We start from the raw sequence: 23,702 nt of genomic DNA, 5'->3' as shown, positions 1-23,702 counted from the left end.
AGGACCTGTTTCGCTATCACGAACTTTGGGAGAATCGGCAAAGAGTGGTGATGAGGTTGGGCGGGCGGCCTTTTGGGTGGTGTCACGTGATTGTGCATGTGATCTTGGTGCTACTAGTATATGGCCGATTGATGCTTCTTGATGGGCTGCAGTTCAATGGCTGGATATTTGCTCTAGAAATTGTCTCTTTCTTTCTTTTTTCTTTTCTTTTTTCTTTTCTTTTTTTTGTTTGAAAATAATCTTTTGATGGATATAGCCTTTCTATTAAGGTTGACTGACAATTCTGTCCTGTTGATGTGTGCTGCCAATTGCCTTCCATGGTATGACTCTATGCAGATAACATCTATTACCGTCTAAGCTAAGAGCTCACAAGAATCCCCCTCTCATCGTCAATGCTGTCTCATTTATCGTTAAGGCAAAGCACAAACATAAAAGAGCAGGGTAGAGGAGAAGAAAAATCAGTAAAACGCCGTGCAATGCAACCATGACAATAATCAACATCAACACCCCCCTCACGCCTCTCTATATGCCGGCGGAGGCTCCAAAGGTGTTGATTGCGACGGAGGCCTGACGGATGCTCGAGCCCCCTGAGTCCACTCTGCCGTCTTCAGCATCATCTTGCCCATGTACTGCTGGATAAAAGATTCACTGCCCGATTGTTAGCCACTGGTTTCCAGAAACCAAGAGAAAGAGAGACGTACGTGTAATAGCTGTGGTCAGAGTTGTGCAGCGACACCAAGTTGTGCGCCAGCTCGTGGGCCAGCACCACCCACCACCACGTCCCTGCTTCGACCCTGCCTGTCCCGTTTGGCGCATTCACCTGCGCAGCATGCAGCTGCAAAAAGAACCGAAAGTTGCAAAAGATGCTGCCGCCAGTGTTGAACGCAATCGTCGCGCCGGCTTCGTCGTAAAAGATGTGAAGCACCCTTGGCGACAGCGAGTAGACACCGCCCACCTCCACCAGCAGCGACGCAAACAAGTTGATCGCAGCGAAGTTCGTCGACAGGAACGTAGCCGCCTCCACGTTGGCCGCCTTGGCCAAGTACACCTTCATCCCGTTCGAGGCTTCTGCGACAAAGGTTATGTTCTGCGCCGGCGTCTTGTCACAGTACGACGCCTGCTCCTTGACCTGGGTCACCTGAGGCTCTGCGTACACCCTGTCGGAACCGTGAGCCCGCGTTGCGTTGACGGCGTTCAACAGATTCTGCTGGACCACGGCCGGGTTCGTCACTTTCCCGTCGTCCTTTTGCGACTCTCCATGGCCGCCCGGCGTGCCGTTGGTATCGGAGCCGCCGCCCATAAACTGCTCCAGTTGGCCTCGGGAGTCATCCTTGTCATCATCCTGAGAATCAAAGCCAAGGCGACGGGTCAGATTCGAAAACAGACCCCTGCTCTTTCTGTTGTTTGCAGTCTTATCCTGCGGCTTGTCGTCGGTCGAGTCCCAGCCGCCAGGCATCGATTGCTGGGGCGACTTTGGAGATCTGGGAGCTTCCCTGGCCGCGTCGGCTGCCTGTGGGAGTTGCTGCGTCCTGGACGCGTCCTGCGCTTGCTGGGCCCAGTTTTGCTCCCTTTCCCGGATCTGCCTTTGCTCCTCCTCTAGTGCCTTGCGCCTTTCCTCCTCTGCGATCCTGGCCTCTGCTGCCTTTGCCCGAAGGATTCGGTCGACATTGTATCCGCGCGATCGCAATCCGTAGAGATCCAGAGTGAGGAACGGCTCAAAGAACAGGTACGCTTGCTGATTGGGCCGGTCAAGCAGCATTTGGCATATTGCTTGCCCCACCTGGTACATGTCTGGCTTTCCTTCGTCAGCCACGTATAGGATCCATGATCTATTGGTGTATGTCGCCGCCGCAGACCGCTTCTCGGTATGCGTTTTCCTGTGGCCCTGCAGGGTACGCCGAAGCGCCACGGAGCGGACCACTTCGACAGTCAGATTCTTCTCCAGCCACTTTGCGTCATGCTTGATCGCATCGCGCCGGTAGTTGGCATACTCGTAGAGGAAGATCTTGGATCGTTCAAGAACATGCTTCTTAAGCGCCTCGGCCATCTGCTGTCGTGCTGTGTGAGGGCCGATGCGAACGTCCTCCTCAACCATGCTGCTGAGCCTCGACGCGCCGAGTTTCAGGTAAAAGGTCTCGAGAACATCTTCTTCGGGGGCGCATATCAGATGCTCTTTGAAGAGGCGGTAGCTGATGATGTCGTCCAGCACCACGATCTGGCCGGCAGAGGCAAGCTGGTATTGCTTGATGGGAGCTTCATCCTCGTCCAGATCATTGGCAGCATTCCCCTTGGATGCCACCAGCTCTTTATAAGCAAGAAGACAGGGTGAGCTCTTCAACTTGCGCCAAAGCTCCTTGTCCCGGTGAAGGGTCGAGCTAGCCTCGGCGAGGGATTTCAGCAGGTCCAGGTACTTCTCGGGGCTTTGCAGCACGCTGAGAAGCCTTGCTGGCTCGTTACACGCCATATATGCAACCTCGACTTTGGTCGGTTCGCTCTTCGCGCCGCACTTGAACAAGAACGCGTTTCCATCCTGGCCAAAGTCTACAAAGTCAAAGATGTCGCCATAGGTCGAAGAGGTCCCAAGATATGCTCGCGACGGACTGATGTAAGACAGCTTGGCGTCTGATTTTCCCGAGGCCCGCCTGACCGGGATAATCGGAGCATTCCGGAGCTTGACCAGGCTGCTCTCTCCCAGCTCGCTGATGCGAGAGGCAAAGTAGCTGAAGAGAGTCACGGCGGATTGCTGGTTCTGCGGAGGGCTGGCTAGCAGGCGGTTCACGCACTCAGCTATAGGCGGGTCTCTTGCAACGCCGAATTTCTGATACTCGTTAGTCTTGTATAGCCATCGTGAAAAAGGGCGTACGTACGTTGGCGTGGTCGTGGAGGTCGCGGTTCAGGATATCAAATCCAAGTACAGCTGCTCTCTCATTGGTAAAGCATGCAGCCGGCGTCACCAGCTTGGTGCTTCCCTGGAGCGGCAGAATGGGTTTCCGACAGTCGCTGAGATCAAAGGCGGCATATCGGTTGGTATGATGATTGGCTATAAAGTAAGTCATTGCTGAAGCTCTCAACGCCGGATCGCTCGACGACATCATATCCACCAGCTCTGGAACCGAGGGAAAAGTCCGCAAGCCAAGGACAACCAGGAACCTGGCTTCAGGGCTGCTCGGTCGAAAGCTACCAGGAGGGCCTGGCCACTGGATGATGGGCAGCTGAAGAGATCGGAGCGAGTCCTTGGGCTCAAACAGTTCCGAAACCTTGTACAGCTTCGCCGTGGCCTTTGTGGCCTCCATGCCTTTGGGGCCAGCTTCGGCGGGACAGAACCTTGTTTCTCTCAGCTTCTTTAGGTCGTCTGAAGGAATGTCGTTCTGGACAGAGGCAAGGTACTTGATGAGCTCCATGTGGCTCCATTTCTTCTGGCCGTCCTCGCCAGAGGCATTGAGCAGACGGGCAAAGATTGTCTCGAGGTCAACCGTCTTCCGAACACCGAGAGCCGCCAGGAACTTCTCCTTGACCTTTTCGCAGCCCTGGATGACTGGCAAATCATCAAACAGCTTGACCGAGGCAAAGAAAGACTCCCCGGGCTTTCTCATGCCCAGCTTGGTCGGTATCATTGGCGTCGACTGCACAAGGCTCAGGACAGTGCCCCTGTTGATCATGGTCATGTTCTCCCAATTCTTGGACAAGACCGTTAGAACGGAGACGGCAAACTTGGGCGACCTGGTTACGCTCTCCTCTTCCGGCCTAGATGACGCGGTTTCGATGAGGAAGCGCAGCCATGGTACAACCTCCAAGGGCTCCCATCCAAGAGCCTCCAGCTCGGAACCACTAATGTTCACAATGAGGGCATAGGGAATGGTTGTCGGCGGGACTGGCATGTTGGCGGGGATCTTTGCAAGACTGAGATAGTTGCTGATGCTGCCCAGGGCCACGATTTCGCCCTTGTCGTTTTCGTCGCTCAGAGTGGCGACGGCAACGTCCATGAGAGCGGCCCGGCTTCCTGCGTCAATCTCGCCAGTCAGGCTCTTTTTGCCCGCCCACTTGATGAAGTTGATGGCTTGGGTCTTTGTGAGCGCCTTGGCTTCTAGCTCCTCCTTGACATCCGTGACAGTAATGTGTGAGATGAGGCCAAAGTCGATCAGTTTTCTAACGAACGGCGCATCTGCCATGTCCTTAGGCACGACTGGGATGCTGTCCACAAAGGCACTCAGCTCGGTCGAGCCCAAGCGAACTTGTGACGTCTGCAAGACGCCTCGGCTCGAATACACCTCGATGGAAGCCTTCCTGAAACAGGTCCAGAAAGCCTCCTCGATCAGTTGCCCGACTTGGCTGCTCGGGGTAGAATCGGCAAAGGTAAACGTCTTGAGAGTGTGCAAGGCCTCGGGCATGAATCGGTTGACTATTTCGGCAGATATCTTCTTGCCAGCCTCGGAGGCTTGCCTAACCCTGTGGTCGAGCTCGCTCATCTCATTGGCAAATGCTATTCTGGCAATGATACCGGCTGCCCGGAGAAGCTCAACGTTCCACGTCCTAACCCAGCGGGCGTTCAAGTCGATGGCCTCTCGTTCGACAGTCGGGATGACAGACGGAGCAGAGATGTGCATGCCAGCGCCTGTTGTCTGCATGGTAGGGAATCCGATGAAGATGCGGCCACCCGGCTTTTTGCTTGGGAGCACGGAAGCAAAGACGTCTGTGGCCTTGGCGAAGGCGCCAGTCTCCGGAGAAGCGCTTTTAGAAGCCTCAGCCTCATCGTATGATGTCGTGAGAATGGAGATTTTGGTGGTCTTTGGCGGGGGCTTCTTGGTCGCACGCTCAAGCTCGGCCGAAAAGGAGGCCGAGACATGGGTCTTGATGCTGGCGGTGGTGGCCCTGAGGAAGATCGTGGCCGAGTTCAGCCCGGTAGCGTCCTCTGTAATCTTTGTCTGGGCCAAGCTCTCTTCAGCCTGCTGCTTCGTCTTGAGGAGACTGGAGTTGGACGCCGTCGTAGTGAGCCTGGCAAAGAAGGACCTCAGAGACGGAGCCTCGCTTGAGCCGTACGAATCCGAGGCCTTGGCGGTGGACGCTGCTGCTTGCGGCTTCCATCCAACTACGTTCATAAAGGACGCGTCAATCTGCGTGCTTGTACGACCTACGCTGGTCACCTTCATGATGTTCTCCTTTGTCCTGGCCTCCAGGTCCCGAGGCAGAGCCAGGTCAACATTGGGAGACGTCTTCTTGTGGAGAGACAATATCAGGTGGTCATCGATCCAAAACTCAATCTTCTCCAGCGCGACAAAGGTCAAGCTCGTGGCGAGAAACTGGCAGACGGACAGCAGGTTCGGCATGGGCGTCGTCGCATTTCTATAGTCTAGCACGAAGGCGGTGTACGGCGAAGACTTGTCCTCGGGCAGATGTGACTTTTTGGTAAAGAGAGAGTTGCCTTTCCAGTAGAACGCCATGGCCTCGCTTCCAGAGCTGACAAAGGGCTCCTCGCAGTCGGCAAAGACGCTGTAGAAGCCGACGCCAAACGCTCCGATCTTGGTCTCGTCCGGGTTTCCCTCTGCGATCCTCTTGAGGCGGCCCCAGTCGGTCTTTGTAAACGGCTGGCCGTTGTTCTGGACCACCAGCCGCCGCAGCGTGTGGTTGGCGATTGTGTGCTTCAGCAGCTCGGATCGAGACGCCGCGCTCGGCAAGGGGACGGTCGTCGACGGGTGCGTCTCCCACTTGATGGACACGGTCGTGGCCTGCGCATCGGCGGCGTTCTGGATGAGCTCTCGAAGGGTCGTCCACTCTCCTGAGTACCGGGCCAGGACCTTGTCTATCAGGGCGCGCGTGTCGACGGTGACGGCTTCTTCGTCTTCGCCGTCTCGCAGGGCGGCCGCCCGCAGGCTCGAGTAGTCCATGGCCATGGTCGTGGATGGTTCTTGTTGTTCAGCGGCGCATTCTCTATCGTTGGCGGCGCAAGTCTAGAAGCAAGACCAAAGGAGAGATGCAGAAGAAATGACGAGTCGGCAAGTCTATAAACGGTGGCAACAAACAAAAGAAGAATCCAGAAGCAAAGCAAAAGCCCATGCGCACGCCCGCGTCTGTTTGTGAAGGAGGATGGAAAGCGATTGTTGGCAGCTGACGTCGCGACGTGCGCCTAGTTCTTGTCAACTCCGTCGACTGCTGAGCCGCGGGTGGCGAGAATGGAACGTAGGCGGCAGGTTTAGGGGAGTGGTGACGCTGGGCAGCCCAGATTTTAGCGGTGTCCAGCAGTATCTCGGTGGGCGGGATTGTTGGCCGGGGCTTTACAGCACTAGTAGAGCCTGCTAACTCATCCATGGATCTATATCGATTCGACGAACGAGCTCGAGGTCATGCACCAATACTGCCTCTGTTGACAATGAACTTGACATGAACCCGCCGTCAATTCACCAGCTTAATACTGGACGACCTCCTGCATGTGTCGCTCCATGTGCACAGTATAGATAGGCAGACTAGAGATCGCGTACAGAATTCAATTCACTCCCGCGACAGAATCTTTAACCTCTAAAGCCAATGGGAGCAAGACCCAAGAAGATGCAATTGCTTCTTCTGTCGTCAAGGGGAAACAAGGAATCTAGGTACTTGAAGTGCTCCCTCTGAAGTGCTCCGGAGCAATAATGTTTTCATTTACAAATTATTTTGCGATGGGCGTCGCGTCTAATGCAATGCCTTGCATCTCTCTCCCATATACCTGCATGTGAGTCGCAACTCCATTCGCTGATGCTGGAGAGAGGAGCTCATGCGCCAGCTGGTGCGTTTCGATTACGCTCGGAACTCCAAATCTTGTTTGAGCCGGAGTACAACACTAGAGTATCGCCGTATCTGTGACCTATTCCCAGCTGAGAATCCTTTCGGCAGTACAGTACCGAGTACTTTCACGAAACCGCATGGCTAACTAAAAGGAGAGGTCTGTGGTAAGAGAGACCTTCCAACGCGCAATGCTGGTTCAGTGACTCGGTGTCGCGACACGGTTTGGGCGAGGCGTGCAGCGCCTATACCTCTAACGCGCGTCTGGGCAAGTTGCTTCATCACGCTCCCCCAGTCCATGCCTGCTTTCATCTCTTGGTTGCCTTGCACAAGTCTCGCCTTATGTATTCTGTATCAGCACGTGTGGTCCGCGTACTATCATCCCATCAAGTCCTCGACAATGACGACGCCTAGTACCCAAGGCGATGCCACCACTAGGGAACCCGATCTTCTCCAGGCGCTCGACGAGTTAGTCCCAGTTTGCAAGCGCCTCACGATCCGGGCAAAGAAACTCGCTAGCCTGGAGAAGCCCTTGACTGAGCTGGCTTCCAAGCAAGTCCAAAACCTATGTGCCACCGTTGCACGGCTGAGGATTCAGGCTACCGAATCTGGCCGTGGCCCTACCGAAGATGAACAACTCTGGCAAACTTTGAGGCGCTGTCGTACACAGATCCCTGAGACGCTGGATCTGCTGGCTTTCGTCGCCACAGCAGAACAAGATGATCAAGAGGGCGCCATCAATGAGTTATACGCGCGCATGTTCATTCTCGATAACGGCGCTTACAATGACACACCTGCGAGCCATGGCCGGGTGGAAGGACTGATCCGGCTTGGATTAGAACTGAAAGGGATTATTGCAGCCCTCGTCCCGGACAGCCCCGCCGTTCGGCTCACGGCAGCTACTGCGGTGAAACAATTCCAGCAGCTGGAGTAAGTGGAACGACCTACTTGCAACCCGTTGAAAGTCTATCCACGAGGTAGTGGAGGTAGAGTATCAGGGGACGCTCTCACTGACAATGTTGTTGCCGTAGGCCCAGGCTTTTGGCTTTTTTCACCAGAGCCAACGAACTGTCTAACCCCCGATATCTCCACAACTATCAAAGCATTGCAGAAACCCCATTTGTCCTGGACACCGCTGGCGAAGCGTACTCGGGCAGCTATGGCACAGTGCAGAAGGTGGTCCATAAGCGTACCGGCGAGCTGCTAGCAATGAAGACGTTCCGCAACGTCTTCTCCAACAAGCAGCGGGACGCAATACTAAGAGAGATTGGCATCTTGGAGGTCTGCGCCCATCGGAATATAGTCCGATTTGTGGAGGCCTTCAGCACCGAGGACGACGACCAGGTCATCCGGCTCGTCATGTCTCCGTGGGCCCCCTACACTTTGTTTCGGTTTCTCAACTGCTCCGACGTCAAGAGAAAGACTAGCTGTCCCTGGTTCCAGCCAGACCCGGCCCAGTCCAGCCGTCACATTTACCGAATCATGTACGAGCTGGCTGACGCAGTCGCCTATCTCCATGGCCATGGTATCAAGCACAAGGATATCAAGCCCGACAATATCCTCTTATACCAGGAAGCAAGCGAGTTCCCTACGGCATTCATCACTGATGTCGGCGTTAGCAAGATTTACAAGCCCGGGGGCCCAACCAACTTCATCAAAAGCACCTACGCGTACCTAGCGCCCGAACAACACGCCAAGAAGGAAAGCAGTCTGCGATCCGATGTGTGGCAGCTGGGGTGTTGCTTCGCGGAAATCCTTGCAGTGGCGAAGAGCGGGCTCTCGGGCTACGTGGAGCTCCATGAAAGCTTCAATCGTGATGACGGCGACTGCGCATGCTCCATTGCCCTCGAGCACCCTTCATTCACGGCGGCATTCGGCGCCATCTGCATGCGAGGCAGTGCTGCGCTGAAGAAGGCATACGCGGTGGCAGCCGAAATGCTGGAGCTGGAGCCGCAGGACAGGCCAACGATCGACCGGGTGAAAAGGCTTCTCAATGAGATTGGTGTCAAGAAATAAGGCGTGAATGAACGGAACGAGTACATGCAGCGGTGGATTTTACAACAGTTGAGTACAATTGAGTACCTCAAGAAGGTTACAGCATATAGATGCGCTTGGATTTGGTGCGCTTTACCACAAGCCTGCGAGCTTTTTTTCTCTTCGTTTTACCGTTATAGAATGCATTTAAATGAACTCTGATGGATCGATGTGAACGCTTTGCACTCAAGTCCTCATCAGATGATCTTGGCTGATGGTCCGATGAAGCATATATTGGGTATCGTTGCATATGACAAACTACTCGGCAAGTTGAAAAGCGACACATCCTCAAGACCTAATCATCGCGGCGCGAGCCCGGCCCAGGGCTTCGTCGTCGGTGCTCCCTCGACCGCGATCGATATCGCTCCCTGCTCCTGTCTCTATGTCGCCTTTCGTCGCGCCTATCGCCTTTCCCATAGCCCCTCCTATCGTCTCGCCGATCTCTGCTTCGACTCCTACTTCTGTCGCGGTCTCGGCGGTGTCGACGTTCCTTGTCGCGGTCGTCTCGTCCTTCAGCCCGCTCACGACTACGCCGTCTGTGGTCCCTATCGCGTCGCCGGTCAGGGCTCCTGCTCCTGCTTCTGCTTCTGCTTCTGTCCCTATGTCTTCTGCGCTCTCTCCTATCATCACCATGTCGCCGCGACCTCTCCGGCCTCGATTCGTCCCGACCAGCATCTCTCGGCGGTCCGCTCGCAGGTCCAACTTGTCGCTTGGGCTCAACCTCAACAGCATTGGCTCCGGAGGGATTCCGCACAGGCGGCGGCAAGCCCAATGCCCTGGCCATTGCGTCCTCTTCCGCCTCCTTGATCCTGCGCAGCTCTTCCTTGTGTTCTCTGGCCTTGCGCTCTTCGTCCGTCTCGGCCGAATCTGCAGGCGTGGCGTCTGACTTGGCGTACCAGTTCAGGTCTCGGCCCTTGGCCCATCTTCCAACTGGCGCCTTGAGGCTGTGGCCGAGGTAGTTTTCGCGATGGCTGGAGTTGGCGACTTCGTCCCAGCTGAAGTTGACGCCGCCTCGCGAGCCCGTTTTGCGGATGGTTGAGAGGAGATCCATGGTCGCGGGTCGTCAAGCCTTGAATAACGAGTATCTTCGCAGTCTATATGAGGTCGTCGTAGATGATTGATAGCCCTCGCTGACCCAGTGAGGCGTCTGATTGCGTGCGAGTTGAATGAATGAAGAAAGTTGACGGTGTTTGATGTTCTGCAGCCGAACTGATGACGACCCGCCCGCTAAAATCCAGACCCCACGCCCTCTGTTATAGCGCCTCTACAGCTGCCAGCCCACTAAAAGCTTCTACGCATCTCTACAGCCTTGAGCCCACCTCAACCTCGCCATTCCTTTCCCTCCATCACCAGCAACAGCACAGCCCTCAAAATGGCAAACCCCAACGATCCCCCCCTCGACGAGATCCAATGGCGCTCCCCCCAGATCGTCGCCCAGATGGGCGGCCTGCACTCCAACACGATCCTCTTCTACTTTGCCGAGTCGCCCTTCTTCGAGCGCACCTCCAACAACGCCGTCATCATGGCCCAGGCCATGAACAACATGGCCATGTACCACTACATCCAGACGCGCGAGGCCTTTGAGACGCGCCTCAAGACCATGTCCGGGCTCGAGTTCATCGTCGGCGAGGAGCCCGCCGAGACGGGGCCCGGCATGGGCACGGGAGTCTGGGTCATTCGCAAGCAGACGAGGCGCAAGCGGTACCAGGACGACGACGAGATCACGCTGCATGCTTCGTTTTTCGTCGTGGGGGAGAATATATACATGGCGCCCACGCTGGCGGACATTCTGGCCTCGAGAATAGTGCGTCTCATCTAGATACCAAACCTCTTCCACATGCCCAGCTAACTCGTCTTTCTTCTAGATGACAATCTCTACAGCCATCGCAAGGGCATTGCCCGCCGCCGAAGCAGCCCGCAAATGGCGTCCCTCCACCGGCCACGTCTACCACCTCCCCTCAACCCAGTCCTCCTCCTCGCAGCACCCCAACAAGCCGCAAGAATCCAAAGAACAAACCCCCGCCGTCGACGACCCCAACACCAAGCCCGCCTCCTCCACAGCAGCAGCAGCAGCAACCACAACAAAGCACGACGCCCCATCCCTCGACAGAGTCGCCGAAGAAGCCTTCATGATGCACCTGCGCCACGGCGGAGAATACATTGACGAGATCCCCATCACGGGCAAGCCCGGCGAGTTCCACCTCTCGTCGACGGGCCGCAAGCCGGTGCTCCCTCCGCAGGGCGCGGGCGCGGCGACGGGCATCAGCGCCATGGGCGGGCCGCCCATGATCAACACGAAGCTGGATGACAAGAAGGATAGCAAGGCGGATAAGACGCCAAAGTCGGCGACGTCGCCCAAGTTGAAGCGGAGGAAGAGCAAGATGAGTCCTAGCGTGACGCCGGCGGCGACTCCTGCGGCTTCATGAGTTGTCTGGGATTTGTGTGATTATGATTGGCGTTTTGGTTTAAAAGGGGACAGGATAAAAGCGGCGTTTGGGTTATGGTTTTTGATACCCTGTTTGAAGGTAAAGTCCAGTCATGACGCGGGCACATAGATCTACATGCAGGACAGCATCAGGCAACAAGCAACTGATCAATACGGAACCATACAAAGTACTACACGCTTGAATTATTCTAGTGATCTTGGAATATATCGCTTATTGATATTCATATCTAAAAAGCACAAGTCTCACTGAGTTTTACCCATCCAATAACGCCGTACGAGATACTCTCTAAGCCATCCCCATCGTCATCTTCACTCGACAACCCACCCCTTACCCGCCACCTTTCTCTGCTTCACCTTCTGCGCCGGCAAAGGCCACCCCTGACCCGCCGTGTTCTCCGCCCTCAGATACGGCACCACCCAGCACTCCCTCGTCGTGGCCCCGTCCGCGGACAGACTCTGCGCTTTCACCTCCTTAATCGGCTTCCCGTAACTAATCAGCGGCGTGCCCTTTGCCAGACCGGCAAGTTGCCCCCCCGTCACGTCCGTCAGGGCATGCATCCTCGTCTTGGGCGTCTTCCCCGAGTCGAGCGCGCCAGAGGGCGTCGCCCGCTGGAGGAACGCGTACACGATGTACTCGGGGCACTCCTGCGGACTGACGTGCGCAAGGCAGGACGACGGATGGATGTACACGCAAGGGTTCTCGCCGCTGCCGGGCTTGTGCAGGGGAACGAGCGGGACGTACGGCACGTCAATGGCCCGACGGGGCTTCCTATACTGCTCGGGCGGGTTGGGCGCGAGATCGGCCCGGATGGCGACCTGGTCCAGGAAGCCCGCGGCCGTCATCTGCTTCAGCGCGGAGACCTGTTTTGGGGACGGCGGGTCGAGCTTGTCCTGGTACTGCAGCGCGGCGAACGAGGGGATGTTTGCGCGGAGCAGGTCGGTGATTTGCTTGCGCAGCTGCTGGATCTCCTTGAGGACCTTGTACCGGACAAAGTGCTTCTCGCACCACTCCTCCGTCGGCTCGTGGGCGAACTCGCCGACCACCTGCAGGAGCTTGATGGCGTCGGACTTGTCGTCCAGGAAGCAAAAGTTCTTGTGGACCTGGTTGAACAAGCGGCGGACGTTGGCCTGGCGGTCTTCCGCGATGACGTCCGCCGCCGTGCGGATCTCGGTGTCGTCTTTCTCGGCGAGGGCGGGAATCGCCGTGTTCTCTGGGAGATAGACTTCTGCGGCGGATAGGCCTGCCACGAGGGCGATTGTGTAGGGAAGACAGTTGTGGAGATGTCCCACGAGCAGGATTCTTGAAAAGCGCGGCGACAGGGGAAACAAGGACATTGTCGTTCCGACCTTGGTGACTTGTCCGCTGGGCGATATGGCGGAGAGATAGGTGAGCAGCTTCTCGGCCTTGGCGAGCATCTGCCGGTCCGGGGGCGTGGGAAAGGGGAAGTTGACCACGTTCTGCAGGTTCATGGCCTTGAGCTGCAGCACGATGCCCTCGATGGGCATCCGCAGCAGTTCGGGGTCCGAAAACTCGGGAAAGTCTCTCTCGTAGACGGCCGAAGAGTACAGTCTGTAGCAGTGACCGGGTCCCGTACGTCCAGCACGACCCGAGCGCTGGCTTGCGCTGGCTTTGCTGATCCACCCAATCTCGTAGCTCTGGACGCCGCTCAGGCGGTCGTAGTTCCTCTCCTTGGAGCGTCCGCAGTCGAAGACGAATCGAGTGCCCGGGATCGTCAAACTCGTCTCGGCGACGTTGGTTGCCAGGATGATTTGCCGGGTTCCCTCGGGAGGCTCTTCAAAGACTCTCAGCTGCTCTTTGACGGGGAGGAGGGAGTAGAGTGGCAGGACCTGCATCTTGAGGGGAACGACTTCGTCTTCCTCTTCAATCTTGAATTCGTCTTCACCCTCGCCTTCCTCGTCGTCAGACTCAATGCCATCCACGTCGTCAAAGTCATGCTCGTCGACGTCACCGAATTCGAGATCCTCGACTTCCACCGGCGCTTCTGTCGCTGAAATCTGCACCTTGGGACCGTCGGCTGTTCTTGAGCCACCAAAAGCCGCCTTGAGCTTTTTGCTCAGCTGCAGAATCTCATTGCGACCCGTCAAGAACACCAAGAAGCCTCCAGGGGGCAGTTTCTTGTGGCCGCGGCAGATCTTGCGGAACGCCTCTTCCACGTAATCGTGGTGCGTCCGCCGTGCAAAGTGGATGGTGACAGGGTGCTGCCGTCCTTCCACCTCTACGACAGGGGGCGGTGTTGAGAAGAGAGTCGGGTTCATCGTCATGTCTTCTATCCTTAGCGTAGCAGACATGATGATGAGTTTCAGGGGCTTGATGGTCGGGTCCTCCTGTGACAGCTCGGCTCTCAGTTTGATGACTCGACTGAGCATGCCAATCAGAATGTCGGTGTTGACGCTTCTCTCGTGGGCCTCGTCGATGACAATAGCCGAGTACTTTCGCAGCGTAATATCCTGCGCAACCTCTCGCAGCAAGACACCGTCAGTCATGAACTTGATGGCCGTCTTTTCGTCGACGTTGCCCTCGAAACGGATCTGGTAGGCCACAGCCTTTGAATGATCGCCCAGCTCGTCTGCCACTCGCTTGGACATACTGACGGCAGCAACCCTACGGGGCTGCGTGACACCAATCATGCCCGGTGTTGGAGAGTCGGGAGATCCATAGCCCGCCTCGTACAAGAATTGAGGCACCTGCGTGGTTTTACCCGAACCAGTCGAGCCACAAATAACGACAATATCATGGTTGTGGATCGCTTCCATCAGCCTCTGCTCCTCAGCAACAACGGGCAGCTTCATTCGAGCCTCCTGGATCTCGGGTGTTCGCACAACAGGCACGCTGTAGACTTTTCGTGATGTTTTCTCGGTGACCTGTAGTTCCATTGGCAATGGATCCTGTTCGGGCGCTCTCGGGACAAAGTTCTCCGGCTTGGGTATCTCTAGAACAGCCGCAGTTGCGTCTACGGGCTGGTACCCAAGCGCTTCGTTTCGCTGCTGGTGGGCCCATGCCTTGAACGAAGACGACCTTTGGGCCTTTTGTTCTTCGTCTATCTCTTCGTCCTCGTCTTCTTCCTCGCTTGTTTCTTCTTCGGATTCGGAGTCGTCGTTTTCGGAACCCTCGCTCGAGTCGTCTTCAGATTCTTCTTCATCGGATTCGTCTTCCTGGGCTTTGTCCTCGTCATCGCCGCTGAAACCGCCAAATTCCTCCTCATCTTCTGATTCTTCTGAAGCTGGCTGTTGGGTCGCGGCGAGTGAGACCTTGGTCTTGAGTCCTCCTCTTTTCTGTCGCTTCTGAATCACGGGTCGGCCTTCGTCGTCCAGTTCCAGTGGCCGCTTCAAACCTGATCCAGCAGCAACGGCCGGCGTCGTTGTCTCCTTGGCGGGCTCAGCAATTTCTTTCGGCACCTCCGCCTCAGCCTCTGCCACAGGCGCAGCCGTAGATGCATCATCCGACATGTGCGCATCATCCTCGTCCTCTCCCTCCTCATCCACCTCCGGCCTCTCCTGGAACAAGATGCCCTCCACCGAAGCCGTAGGGTCCACCCCCGCCCGATGCTCCCTCAGCGCCCGCGACAGCGCCTGCTTCTTGGTCTCGCGCCCCTGCCCCAGCGCCTTGCTGCTCGCAAACAGGCTCGTGTCGATCTTGCGCTCCGCCAGCTTCGCCAGCAGCTCGCGGTTCTCGTCCTTGCGCAGCTTGTTGTCGATGTACTTCTCCAGGCGCTTGGCCTTCTTGCCGCTCACCTTGGCGCCATCCTGCTTCAGCTGCTCCTTGAGCTTGGCCTTCTTCTCCTCGAGGTCCTTCTTCTTCGCGGCGGCGGCCGGGAGGATCTCCTGGTTGGTGTCTTCGACTTCGTGGCGCGCGCTTTCCTTGGCGCGCTCGCGGGCGAGCACCTTGTGCTTGCGCTGTCTGGGGACGAATTTCGCCATCTTTGAGGCTTTTTGTTTTTCTGGGAGCGGTCTCTTATGACATTTTTTTTTTGCTCAATGCTGGAGATGAGGTTGTGCCAAATCGGCGGCTTGTTGGAAATGGCAGCGCTATCGCGGGAAGCAAAAAGGTCCGATAACCAGAAATTTTGGCAGATAAGTGATTGTGCCGCTGCTGACCGCCAAAGTCTCGACACCTTTTGGGAATAGTGCGGGGACCCCGATTCCGTTGCTTCATTCTCAAAGCTTCACGAAGCTCGACAGACTTACCCTGGATCTTCAGTCGTTCGAGGGGAATCCGAGAAAAATCACAATGGCTGCGCTAGATATAAGACAAGATCCTTTTCCAGCTCGGAGTAAAGCAGCTTCTGGACTGGTCAATGGCGTTCCTACGGAGGTGACGTTGTTGGAATTCTCCGACAAGATCATGATCACAATAAGCCAGGAAGGCCGACTGGCGCAATGGGTGAGTCCTGCTCAATTCACACAACCCAGACGTGTATGAAGCTGACAGCACGACAGATCCAAGTCCCCATGATGGGAACCACAGCTGGCATCGTGGACATGGCCCTCCCGAGCACCAACCACGGCCTGCTCCCCTCCACCCACCTCGCCCCCAAGACGCTGCTGGGAGGGGGCGGCGACGAGAGGGAGACACTGGGACAGCTGTACGCCTCGCAGATTGCCAGCCACATCTCTCTCAAGTCTCCCGAGGAGAGACGGACGCTGGTGTTTGGGTTTGGGCTCGCCAAGGCGGAGAAGGAGCAGGAGGCTTTTTTCGATCTCTTTGAGCTGGCTCTCAAAGTGCTGTGAACGGGATTGATAGAAATGGAGATGGGATGAAACATATGAGCACCATATATTGCACACGCCCATGATGAACGTGTATGCTACGTAATTTCTGGTTCATCGATCTTTAGCCCCGACGTTTGATGAACAACTTGGTTTCACACGGAAAGTCTGATGATAAGTTAAGTGTTTGCTTCATTCATGCTGATGACGAGTCTTGACCAACATGAATGAGAAACATCGGTCACGTCTATCGAAGCAATATAAGCAAAAGAAGACGCCAAAATGCATCAATGAAGCCGGATAACCAACTCAATGCATTGGCTCAAAAGAGCAAAAAAGAAAAAACCCTGGACGAACGGGGAATCGAACCCCGGACCTTTCCCATGCGGGAGGCAACTGGACCGCTGCCGATGCTAAGGGAAAATTATACCACTAAACCATCCGCCCGTGATTGGTTGAAAGCTTTTGGCCGTATTGCCGTCTATAAGCCTCACTCAGTCTATCGTACAATCTCAAACCCCATCTAAGCATACGGTAGCACCGCATATGCCATCATTTCAGAAAGCCAAGATATAGAGCATAGCAAACTCAGCTCATCATTCACAGATTATATCTGACTTTTAATCGATCCTCTCACAAAAGAGGAAAGTTGAGCACTACCGCAGACGAATCCGGCACATCAACCGTCACCCGTCCATCCCTCACAACCGCCGTCTCCCCCACCGTCACATTATGCAGCCTCACAGGCTTCCCCTTGTCCAGCTCGTAATTATAACTCCATCCATCAAACGTGATTCCAGTGATGGCATCGCTGCCATTAGCCAACAGCCGCTGCACGCCGACATGCGCCCCGTTGTGCACGCCGCTCACGGCAAAGGTATACGTCTGGCTGGGCCGAGGAGGAGGGTTGGCGACGGGCTCGAGCCCTTGGCCGTCGACGGTGGTGTTGTAGCCGCGCATGTTGAGGACGGTGATGCGGGCGAGGTGGCCCTTGAGCAGGCCGCTCGAGTAGTGCGCTGCGTAGGCGGCTTCGCGGGCGTCGGGCAGCGGGAGGTTGGTGATGCTGACGGGGAGCAGGGCCGAGTTGCCCAGCGTGGCGGCGACGGTGATGCTGCCGTAGTAGGGGGCCTTGGTGCCCCTGGAGGCCAGGTCCGTCTCGACAGGCTGCCAGGCTTGGTACTGTCGTCGTATGTCAGCCGCGTTGTTGACAGGAGATCCTGGGCCGGGGGGTCTTATACTTACACGATAGTTGGTGCCCATGTGCATGTGGACGCGCTTGAAGCCGACCGACGCCGCATAAAGGTTAAAGTCAATGCCCCAGAGCGCGGCTCCAAAGGTGTTGGACAGGCCGGGTCGGCCCTGGTTGTAGAGGGAGTTGCACTCGCCAAAGATCAGGGGCGTCGCCTTTTGCGCCTGGGCGGTGGTGAAGATGGCGTTGTACTCGGGGAGGTGGCCCTCGACGGAGCCGACGGTCCTGGTGTGGTTCATCAGGGTGCCCTGAAGGGTGACGCCGGGAGACGTGGCGCCGCTGATGTAGCTGTTTTGCGTGTTAGCATGACCCTATCTAGAAGTCGAAGAAGAGGAAGCTTTACTTGTGGGTGGAAAAGTATTCGATATTCTTGTTCTTGTCAAGCCCGTCCTGGAACGTGGGAATGGCCTTGAGATGGTTGCCCGTGCCGGCAAAAGACGGAGCCATAAACGTGGGCTCCCCAAAGAGGGCCAGAGCAGGGCAGTGCTTGAGGACCTGCTTCTTGATCTCGGCCGTGCCATTGAGCCACTGCCAGACATACGTGCTCTCGTTCCAGCTCGACGGCCGCACGGGGCCTTGAGCCGACGTGGAATAGAGGTCGGGCTCGTTGCCGTACTCCCACGTGTACAGGTTCCCGTGGCTGAGGGCCTTGCAAGCCAGAGGGACCGTGTCGGAGAGGGTCTGCCATCCCTCCGATCTGTTGCCGCCCAGGCCGAGGTTGAGGCCGTGGGAGAACTTGACGCCGGGCCAGGTGCCGTAGGACTCAAAGTACGAGGGTCCAATGTGGATGGTGGTTGGGTAGTCGGGGGATCTGCTGGGGTCGACGATGCCGACTAGGGATGTCTTTTGAGAGGCGTTGTAGAGGGCGTAATCTTGGGTGTTGCCGCCGACGCGAATGTACGGCTTGGAGCCAGAGAGAGCCCCGAGGTTGTTGATGAGGTTGTAGGAAAACAAGTTGGGAGACGACTTGTTACCTATGGGAGATGATTAGAACGAATTGGCCGTCGAAGAGCATCACATGAGAAGAAGTTCTTACCAGCAAACTCTGGGAAGGAAGAGAACTCAATCGAGTAGCTCACGAAGCCATCGAGGGGCTCGCCCTTGGGATTGGGCTGAGAGGGCACGGTATAGACCTGCGCCGAGACAGACGAAGCGGCGCTGAGCAGCGCGACGAGGGCGCTTTGTGTCAACATGATGTCGTCGTCAATTGACCGGATCCGTGCATAAAGAGCTGAAGTAGAAGCGGCAAGAGAGCAAGAGGAGACGCGCTGCCGAGGACATTTTATACCTTGCCTCCCCGTCTCCGGGCCCTGTTGCCCGCAGCTCGCAGCTGGGATGATCTTTTCCGAATGGTAGCATTACTTGACGATTGAAGCTTGAGTCCCCCATTCCGTCCCCCGCATTGATGTGATGCAACCTCGTACCTTGCTAGTCTAGTCGATGATGTGGTTCGTGGTTGAGCGGCCTCGGCCCTGGGGGAGGCGGAGGGTCACATCACCTACCCAAACGGGAGCTTGACGAAGACAGCTCCTGCTTGAGGAAGGGACTGTATAGATGGGATGATGATTGCTCTTCTCCCAGGTGAGTGAACCCTGGTATTTTTCCCACCTGCTGCTGCCTCAAGCACAGATGATGAAGATGCAGCTTGTTTCAAAGTCCAGGCGAACAGCCCATCCAGACAACTATGGACTGGCGGGCCCAAGCTGTCAGAAAGCATCTCCAGAGACCAAAAGCCCAAGAAAAAAAGACCTTTCTGGCTCTCTCCACGCTGCCATGCAATCCATGTCGACTCGTTGGCTTAACCCGCCTCTCGGGCCGAATCACGACGTTTTTCCACGGCCAGCACCGCAACAGCGAGATTCCGCGAATGGGGTGTCGAGCCGGTCAAGCTTCCCCGCGATTCGTCTCTCTGGTAGAATCCGGATTATAGCCCAATCCTTGCTTTTGAATAGCAGGACCCCCGCATAGTTGGGGAAAGTGGAAGACTTTGGCAGAATGTCGTGACAGGGCTGAGACATGGTGGACGTTTTTCATTCTGGACTTGACCGTTTCTTACGGATAAATGCTGCACCAGGTCTATGCAACGGGGACAGAACGCAGAAAGACACCGTCATCCAGGCGGTACCGGTAATCCGGTTCTCTGAAGAAAGCTTGCTGGTACAGCATCATGACTGATCAATTGCTGCTCGTTTGATCAAATATTTTGAGGAAGCTGGTCATGCCATGCTGCTTCTATGATGTGGCTTCTGTGATGGTTCATTCTCAGTACGGCTTCAAAGTCCGGGCAACAATCCAGGTGAGCTTACCTAATTCGAAGCTCTCCTCCCATTAGAAATTCACGCAATGCAATTGGCTGACTTGTGAAGAAGAAAAAGAAGCACCTCACGGGAGGAGAATGAAGGAGAGTAGCATATGACTGTCAAGGGAAGTAGGAGAGCACGTACTCAAGGTACAAGATTCAACTCTGCAGGAATTGTGCTCAGGCTCGAATCCTTCAATGACTGTCAAAATGAAAGAAGTATTCACACACGAAAATCAAGTATCCAATACCTCCTCACACGCATGATGCGCTACGTAAAGTCGGGTTACCGATTCGAGGCACTACGACTGAAAGAGGCGCAGGAATAAGCACTGGGACTATCCGTAAGCGAATGCGAGTTTGGGGAGCTGAGAATGACCCGAATCACCTGATTTGCGTCAGAGGATGCGACCAAGATGTTCTTTCACAGGAAGCTGTATAAATTCTCGCAACAGTCTCTTCGTCGTCTTGAATATCATGTTGTTGACTGACAAAAGCCTTATTTATACCGTCAACAACTTGTTCAACAGCAATCAATTCATTCCTTGCTAGAAGACTCAAGCGTACATGTAGTTGAGCTCAACTCACAACCACAACCAACACCGACAACTCAACAACAAGCCAGAAAACAGACAACAACTCAACACCACAGCTCAACCACAAGAAGCCAAAGGGAGAACAACACTCAACCCACAAGCCAACATGTCCCGCCTCTTCCCGCACACCCCCTACGCCGAAGACCAGCCCCTCTCCCACCTCATCCTAACAACCCACGTCCTCACCCGCGCCATCACCACCGGCTCCATCATCGGCCTCACCCTCACCTCCCTCCGCCACTCCATCCCCTCCCTCCGCCGTCCCTCCGGCCCCCCTCTCCCCGAACAGCTCCTCCTCTCCGTCACCCGCAGCACAGTCATCACCACCGCCGTCGTGGGCGTCGGCCTCGTGGCGCGCATGTGGGGAAGGGAACCCATCGAGTGGCAGGACCGCAGCTGGCGGCTTCTCGAGAACAGGGGCCAGCTCGAGCTCGACGACTGGACGTATTCCGGCATGGGGGCCGCGCTGCTGGCCACGGGGCTGATGAGGGTTAGGGGGGCGGGCGGCCCGGCCAGGCTGGGATGGAGGGGGGTGGTGGGAGCGGCGGGCATGGGGAGCGTGGGAGGGATGATTGGGTACATGGCGTGGCGGTATGGCATCAACGGGGGCAAGTTTGTGGAAGCGGACAAGAAGGGGGAGAGGAAGGGGATCTGAATGTGCAGTGACGAGTGGACAATAGTGAAGTGGTAATGGTACGGAGTTTGTAAGATAAGCACATATTGAGAGGCACATCTCGAGGTTTCGTCAGCTAGCTCTATAATGAATTATACCCCATTCATCACAGCTTCGCCCGCGGCTCCTCCAGCTCTTCAATCTTCTGATACCGGTAAAAGTGGTCCAAGCACTGCGGATTCAACAGCGTGCCGCTCGGCTTGACCCTCTCTCCCGAGATGATCTTCTTGACGGGCATCTCGACCTTTTTGCCATTCACAGTAACCTGCACGCAAAGTCAATATTCACCATCCGCTCGAGGACAAATCCATAGGGAAGCGAGTCAAACATACCGGTATCTCGGGCACCTCAAACACATACTTGGGCACATGCCTCTTCGTCAACTCCCTCGCAATCGCCCCCTTAATCCTCCCCACCAACCCGCCATCAAGCTTCAACCCAGCCCTCATCACCACAAACAGCACAACCCGCTCATCCCCGTCCTGCGGCCTCCTCTGCCCCACGCACAAGCTCTCCGCAATCTCGTCCGGGAAGCACTTCTCCAGCACGACATAGATGTCCGCGCTCCCGAACCGCACTCCGCTCGGATTCAGCACCCCGTCCGACCGTCCCAGGAGGTAAACTGCCCCCGTAAGGGGGTGAATCGCGCAAAAGTCACCCTGGGCCCATACGCCCTTGAAGCGCTCAAAGTACGCCGCACGGTACTTTGGTCCCGGGGCGGGACCGGGGCCGTCGTTCCAGAGGAAGACGGGCATGTTGGGGAAGGCCGCCGTGGCGACCAGATCGCCTGCTTGGCCGGGGGGAAGCGGAGTGCCGGTGCTGCCGTCGGGGAGATCGTGGTCGAAGGCGGCGATGGGGACGCCGAGGGAGCCGTTTTGGCAGCCGCCGACGTAGACGGGATCCAGGGGGTTCTCCTGGGCAAAAGCGCCCGCCTAATTATCTCATCAGTAAGATGCCATATCACTCTGCCGGAAAAGGAGAAACAGGGAGAGAAGACAGGACAACTTACGATATCTGTACCCCCTGTTATGTTCGCCAGCTGCACCCTCGCCGGAAACCCCCTATCGTAGAACCACTCAAACATCCGCTCCGGCAACACCATCCCCGTCGAAATCACCGTCTGCAGGCTCCCCAGATCAAACTCCTCCCTCGGCACAACACCCCTCTTCATCCACTCCCCCATCAACCGCGGCCCAGCCCCCAAAATCGTAACCCTTTGCTCCTCTGCAACTCTTAGCAACACCTTCGTATCAGGCACAAGCGGCGAACCGTCGTACGCCACGCAGCGCGCGCCGTAGACATTGGGCGATATGCTCCCCAGATACATGATCCACCCGGTGGTCGTGTACTGCAGTCCGACGTCGTGCTGCTGAATGTCGCGATGGACGTGGTTCTCCTTGCTGCACGACAGAAACATTGGCCCGACGGCGTGGACGATGGCTTTGGGCGTGCCTGTTGTTCCGGAGGAGAAGACGATGACGCCGGGGTCTTGGAAGTCGATTCTGACGAAGGCGGGAGGAGGCTTGTTGATGCCTGCTTGGAGGAATGTTTCGAGGCGTTGCGTCTTGGGGATGGTGCTTGTGTCGAGGGGCTTTGCGAAGCGCTGGATGATGATGAATGACTTGAGCTGGTCGCATTCAGACATGCCCTCCATCATGCCTTTGATCTTCTCCCTGAGATCAATCGTCTTGCCATTGTACAAGGCGCCATCATCAAAGAAGACAAACTACATCAACAACACCAAAAACAATCAGTATCTCAGCTTCAACGTAGCGCATGACGATCCTCAACTCACCTTGGGATTAATCTGCACCGCCCTCTGCAACAGCCCCCCAACCCCCATATCCGTCGAACTACAGCTCACAATCCCCCCCAACCACATCGTCGCCAGAAACGCAACATACGTCCTCAGCGAATGCCCTCCCACAACAACCACCCGGTCCCCCCTCTCCAGCCCATGCTCCTTCAGCGCAGCCGCCAGCTGCCCAACTTCCCTCCGTAACTCCCCCCACGAGACGTGTCGAACATCCGTATTTCCCTCTCTCACCTCCGTAAAGGCAATCTTATCGTCCTCCTTGTGCAGCTTGCAAAGTGCTTCGGGAGAGGGTGAAGAAGAGGTGTCTCGGCTGTAGAGCGCGTTTTCAGCCCAATTCATGCGCACGCCTTCGAACCACCGCGGCAGCTGTGTTATGGGGATCGATTCGTCGACGACGCGCGTGTAGGTGCCTTCGTGGATGTAGGGCACGAATTCCCAGAGGTGGCGGTAGAAGTCGCTGCGGCTGTTGCACGACCACCTGTACAGCTCGGTGAAAGACTACGTACCCATACAAGCAAGTAATGAGCATGGGAGCTTTGGTAGTGAGAGTGAGAGATGGACACTGACCTGGAGATTCAGACCAAACTTCTTGTTCGCATCCTTCATGAACCGCCACATGATGGTATTCTCGCGATTCGGATGCTCCCACAGCTTCCGCGGCATCTTGTCAAAGTTGATGGTAGACATCTCGTTCTCACTGTCAAGCCAATCGAGTGCAATCGTTCTGGCTAGATCCCCGTATATATATATCAAGCCTCGCCTTGCAAACTTTCCACAAAACTATCGAAACAGGCACACAAACAGAAACACGCTCAATATATATAAGGTACACAAACCAACACCAGTACAACACACAAGCCGAGGTCGAAACATCCGTCCCCTCCGCCTCTTATATCCCATGCTCCTTTCTCCTCACCCCATCTTCTCTCCCCTGCCTTGCCCTGTCCTACCTATCATTGACCAGGATCTACTTCCAACCAGCCCCATATCATCCATGCCGATAAACACCGAATCCCACCTCGCGGATATAGTCCTCTCTATCCCCAGCCAATGTCGTAAGTCCCCGTCAGTCAAGTTACCACCTTAATCCATTATCCAACAGCTCGCT

The 23,702-nt window shown here is 56.1% G+C and overlaps 9 protein-coding genes across 9 annotated transcripts; 4 read left to right on the top strand and 5 right to left on the bottom strand.

Moving 5' to 3' along the window:
* Window positions 1-512: 512 nt before the first annotated feature.
* On the bottom strand, window positions 513-5,888 carry CCMA1212_009409 (uncharacterized protein; the record flags this gene model as incomplete). Its single annotated transcript, XM_073706493.1, has 3 exons — window positions 513-648; window positions 702-2,818; window positions 2,868-5,888. The coding sequence occupies 3 exons, from the start codon at window positions 5,886-5,888 to the stop codon at window positions 513-515; spliced, it is 5,274 nt and encodes a 1,757-aa protein (XP_073555022.1).
* Window positions 5,889-7,153: 1,265 nt separating this feature from the next.
* On the top strand, window positions 7,154-8,769 carry CCMA1212_009408 (Cell division control protein; the record flags this gene model as incomplete). Its single annotated transcript, XM_073706492.1, has 2 exons — window positions 7,154-7,683; window positions 7,785-8,769. The coding sequence occupies 2 exons, from the start codon at window positions 7,154-7,156 to the stop codon at window positions 8,767-8,769; spliced, it is 1,515 nt and encodes a 504-aa protein (XP_073555023.1).
* Window positions 8,770-9,075: 306 nt separating this feature from the next.
* Window positions 9,076-9,838, bottom strand: CCMA1212_009407 (uncharacterized protein; the record flags this gene model as incomplete). Its single annotated transcript, XM_073706491.1, has 2 exons — window positions 9,076-9,402; window positions 9,491-9,838. The coding sequence occupies 2 exons, from the start codon at window positions 9,836-9,838 to the stop codon at window positions 9,076-9,078; spliced, it is 675 nt and encodes a 224-aa protein (XP_073555027.1).
* Window positions 9,839-10,146: 308 nt separating this feature from the next.
* CCMA1212_009406 (uncharacterized protein) lies at window positions 10,147-11,213 on the top strand (the record flags this gene model as incomplete). Its single annotated transcript, XM_073706490.1, has 2 exons — window positions 10,147-10,591; window positions 10,653-11,213. Exons 1-2 carry the CDS (start codon window positions 10,160-10,162, stop codon window positions 11,211-11,213), a joined length of 993 nt encoding a protein of 330 aa, XP_073555028.1. The 5' UTR covers window positions 10,147-10,159.
* A 329-nt stretch (window positions 11,214-11,542) lies between these two features.
* On the bottom strand, window positions 11,543-15,172 carry CCMA1212_009405 (putative ATP-dependent RNA helicase DHR1; the record flags this gene model as incomplete). Its single annotated transcript, XM_073706489.1, has 1 exon — window positions 11,543-15,172. One exon carries the CDS (start codon window positions 15,170-15,172, stop codon window positions 11,543-11,545), a length of 3,630 nt encoding a protein of 1,209 aa, XP_073555029.1.
* A 261-nt stretch (window positions 15,173-15,433) lies between these two features.
* On the top strand, window positions 15,434-15,982 carry CCMA1212_009404 (uncharacterized protein; the record flags this gene model as incomplete). Its single annotated transcript, XM_073706488.1, has 2 exons — window positions 15,434-15,635; window positions 15,692-15,982. Exons 1-2 carry the CDS (start codon window positions 15,483-15,485, stop codon window positions 15,980-15,982), a joined length of 444 nt encoding a protein of 147 aa, XP_073555030.1. The 5' UTR covers window positions 15,434-15,482.
* A 612-nt stretch (window positions 15,983-16,594) lies between these two features.
* On the bottom strand, window positions 16,595-18,403 carry CCMA1212_009402 (Beta-glucuronidase; the record flags this gene model as incomplete). The annotated part of the gene is made up of 4 exons (XM_073706487.1): window positions 16,595-17,140; window positions 17,204-17,498; window positions 17,554-18,184; window positions 18,247-18,403. The coding sequence occupies 4 exons, from the start codon at window positions 18,401-18,403 to the stop codon at window positions 16,595-16,597; spliced, it is 1,629 nt and encodes a 542-aa protein (XP_073555024.1).
* A 1,808-nt stretch (window positions 18,404-20,211) lies between these two features.
* Window positions 20,212-20,760, top strand: CCMA1212_009401 (uncharacterized protein; the record flags this gene model as incomplete). The annotated part of the gene is made up of 1 exon (XM_073706486.1): window positions 20,212-20,760. One exon carries the CDS (start codon window positions 20,212-20,214, stop codon window positions 20,758-20,760), a length of 549 nt encoding a protein of 182 aa, XP_073555025.1.
* Window positions 20,761-20,884: 124 nt separating this feature from the next.
* CCMA1212_009400 (Acetoacetyl-CoA synthetase) lies at window positions 20,885-23,281 on the bottom strand (the record flags this gene model as incomplete). The annotated part of the gene is made up of 5 exons (XM_073706485.1): window positions 20,885-21,043; window positions 21,111-21,710; window positions 21,788-22,504; window positions 22,574-23,092; window positions 23,162-23,281. 5 exons carry the CDS (start codon window positions 23,279-23,281, stop codon window positions 20,885-20,887), a joined length of 2,115 nt encoding a protein of 704 aa, XP_073555026.1.
* Window positions 23,282-23,702: the final 421 nt, after the last annotated feature.

Source organism: Trichoderma ghanense (assembly GCF_004382785.1).
Source record: "Trichoderma ghanense strain CCMA-1212 chromosome Unknown scaffold_16, whole genome shotgun sequence".
Taxonomy (NCBI): domain Eukaryota; kingdom Fungi; phylum Ascomycota; class Sordariomycetes; order Hypocreales; family Hypocreaceae; genus Trichoderma; species Trichoderma ghanense.
Note: the sequence above shows the minus strand (reverse complement) of the source record. Positions and strands in the feature narration are given on the sequence as shown.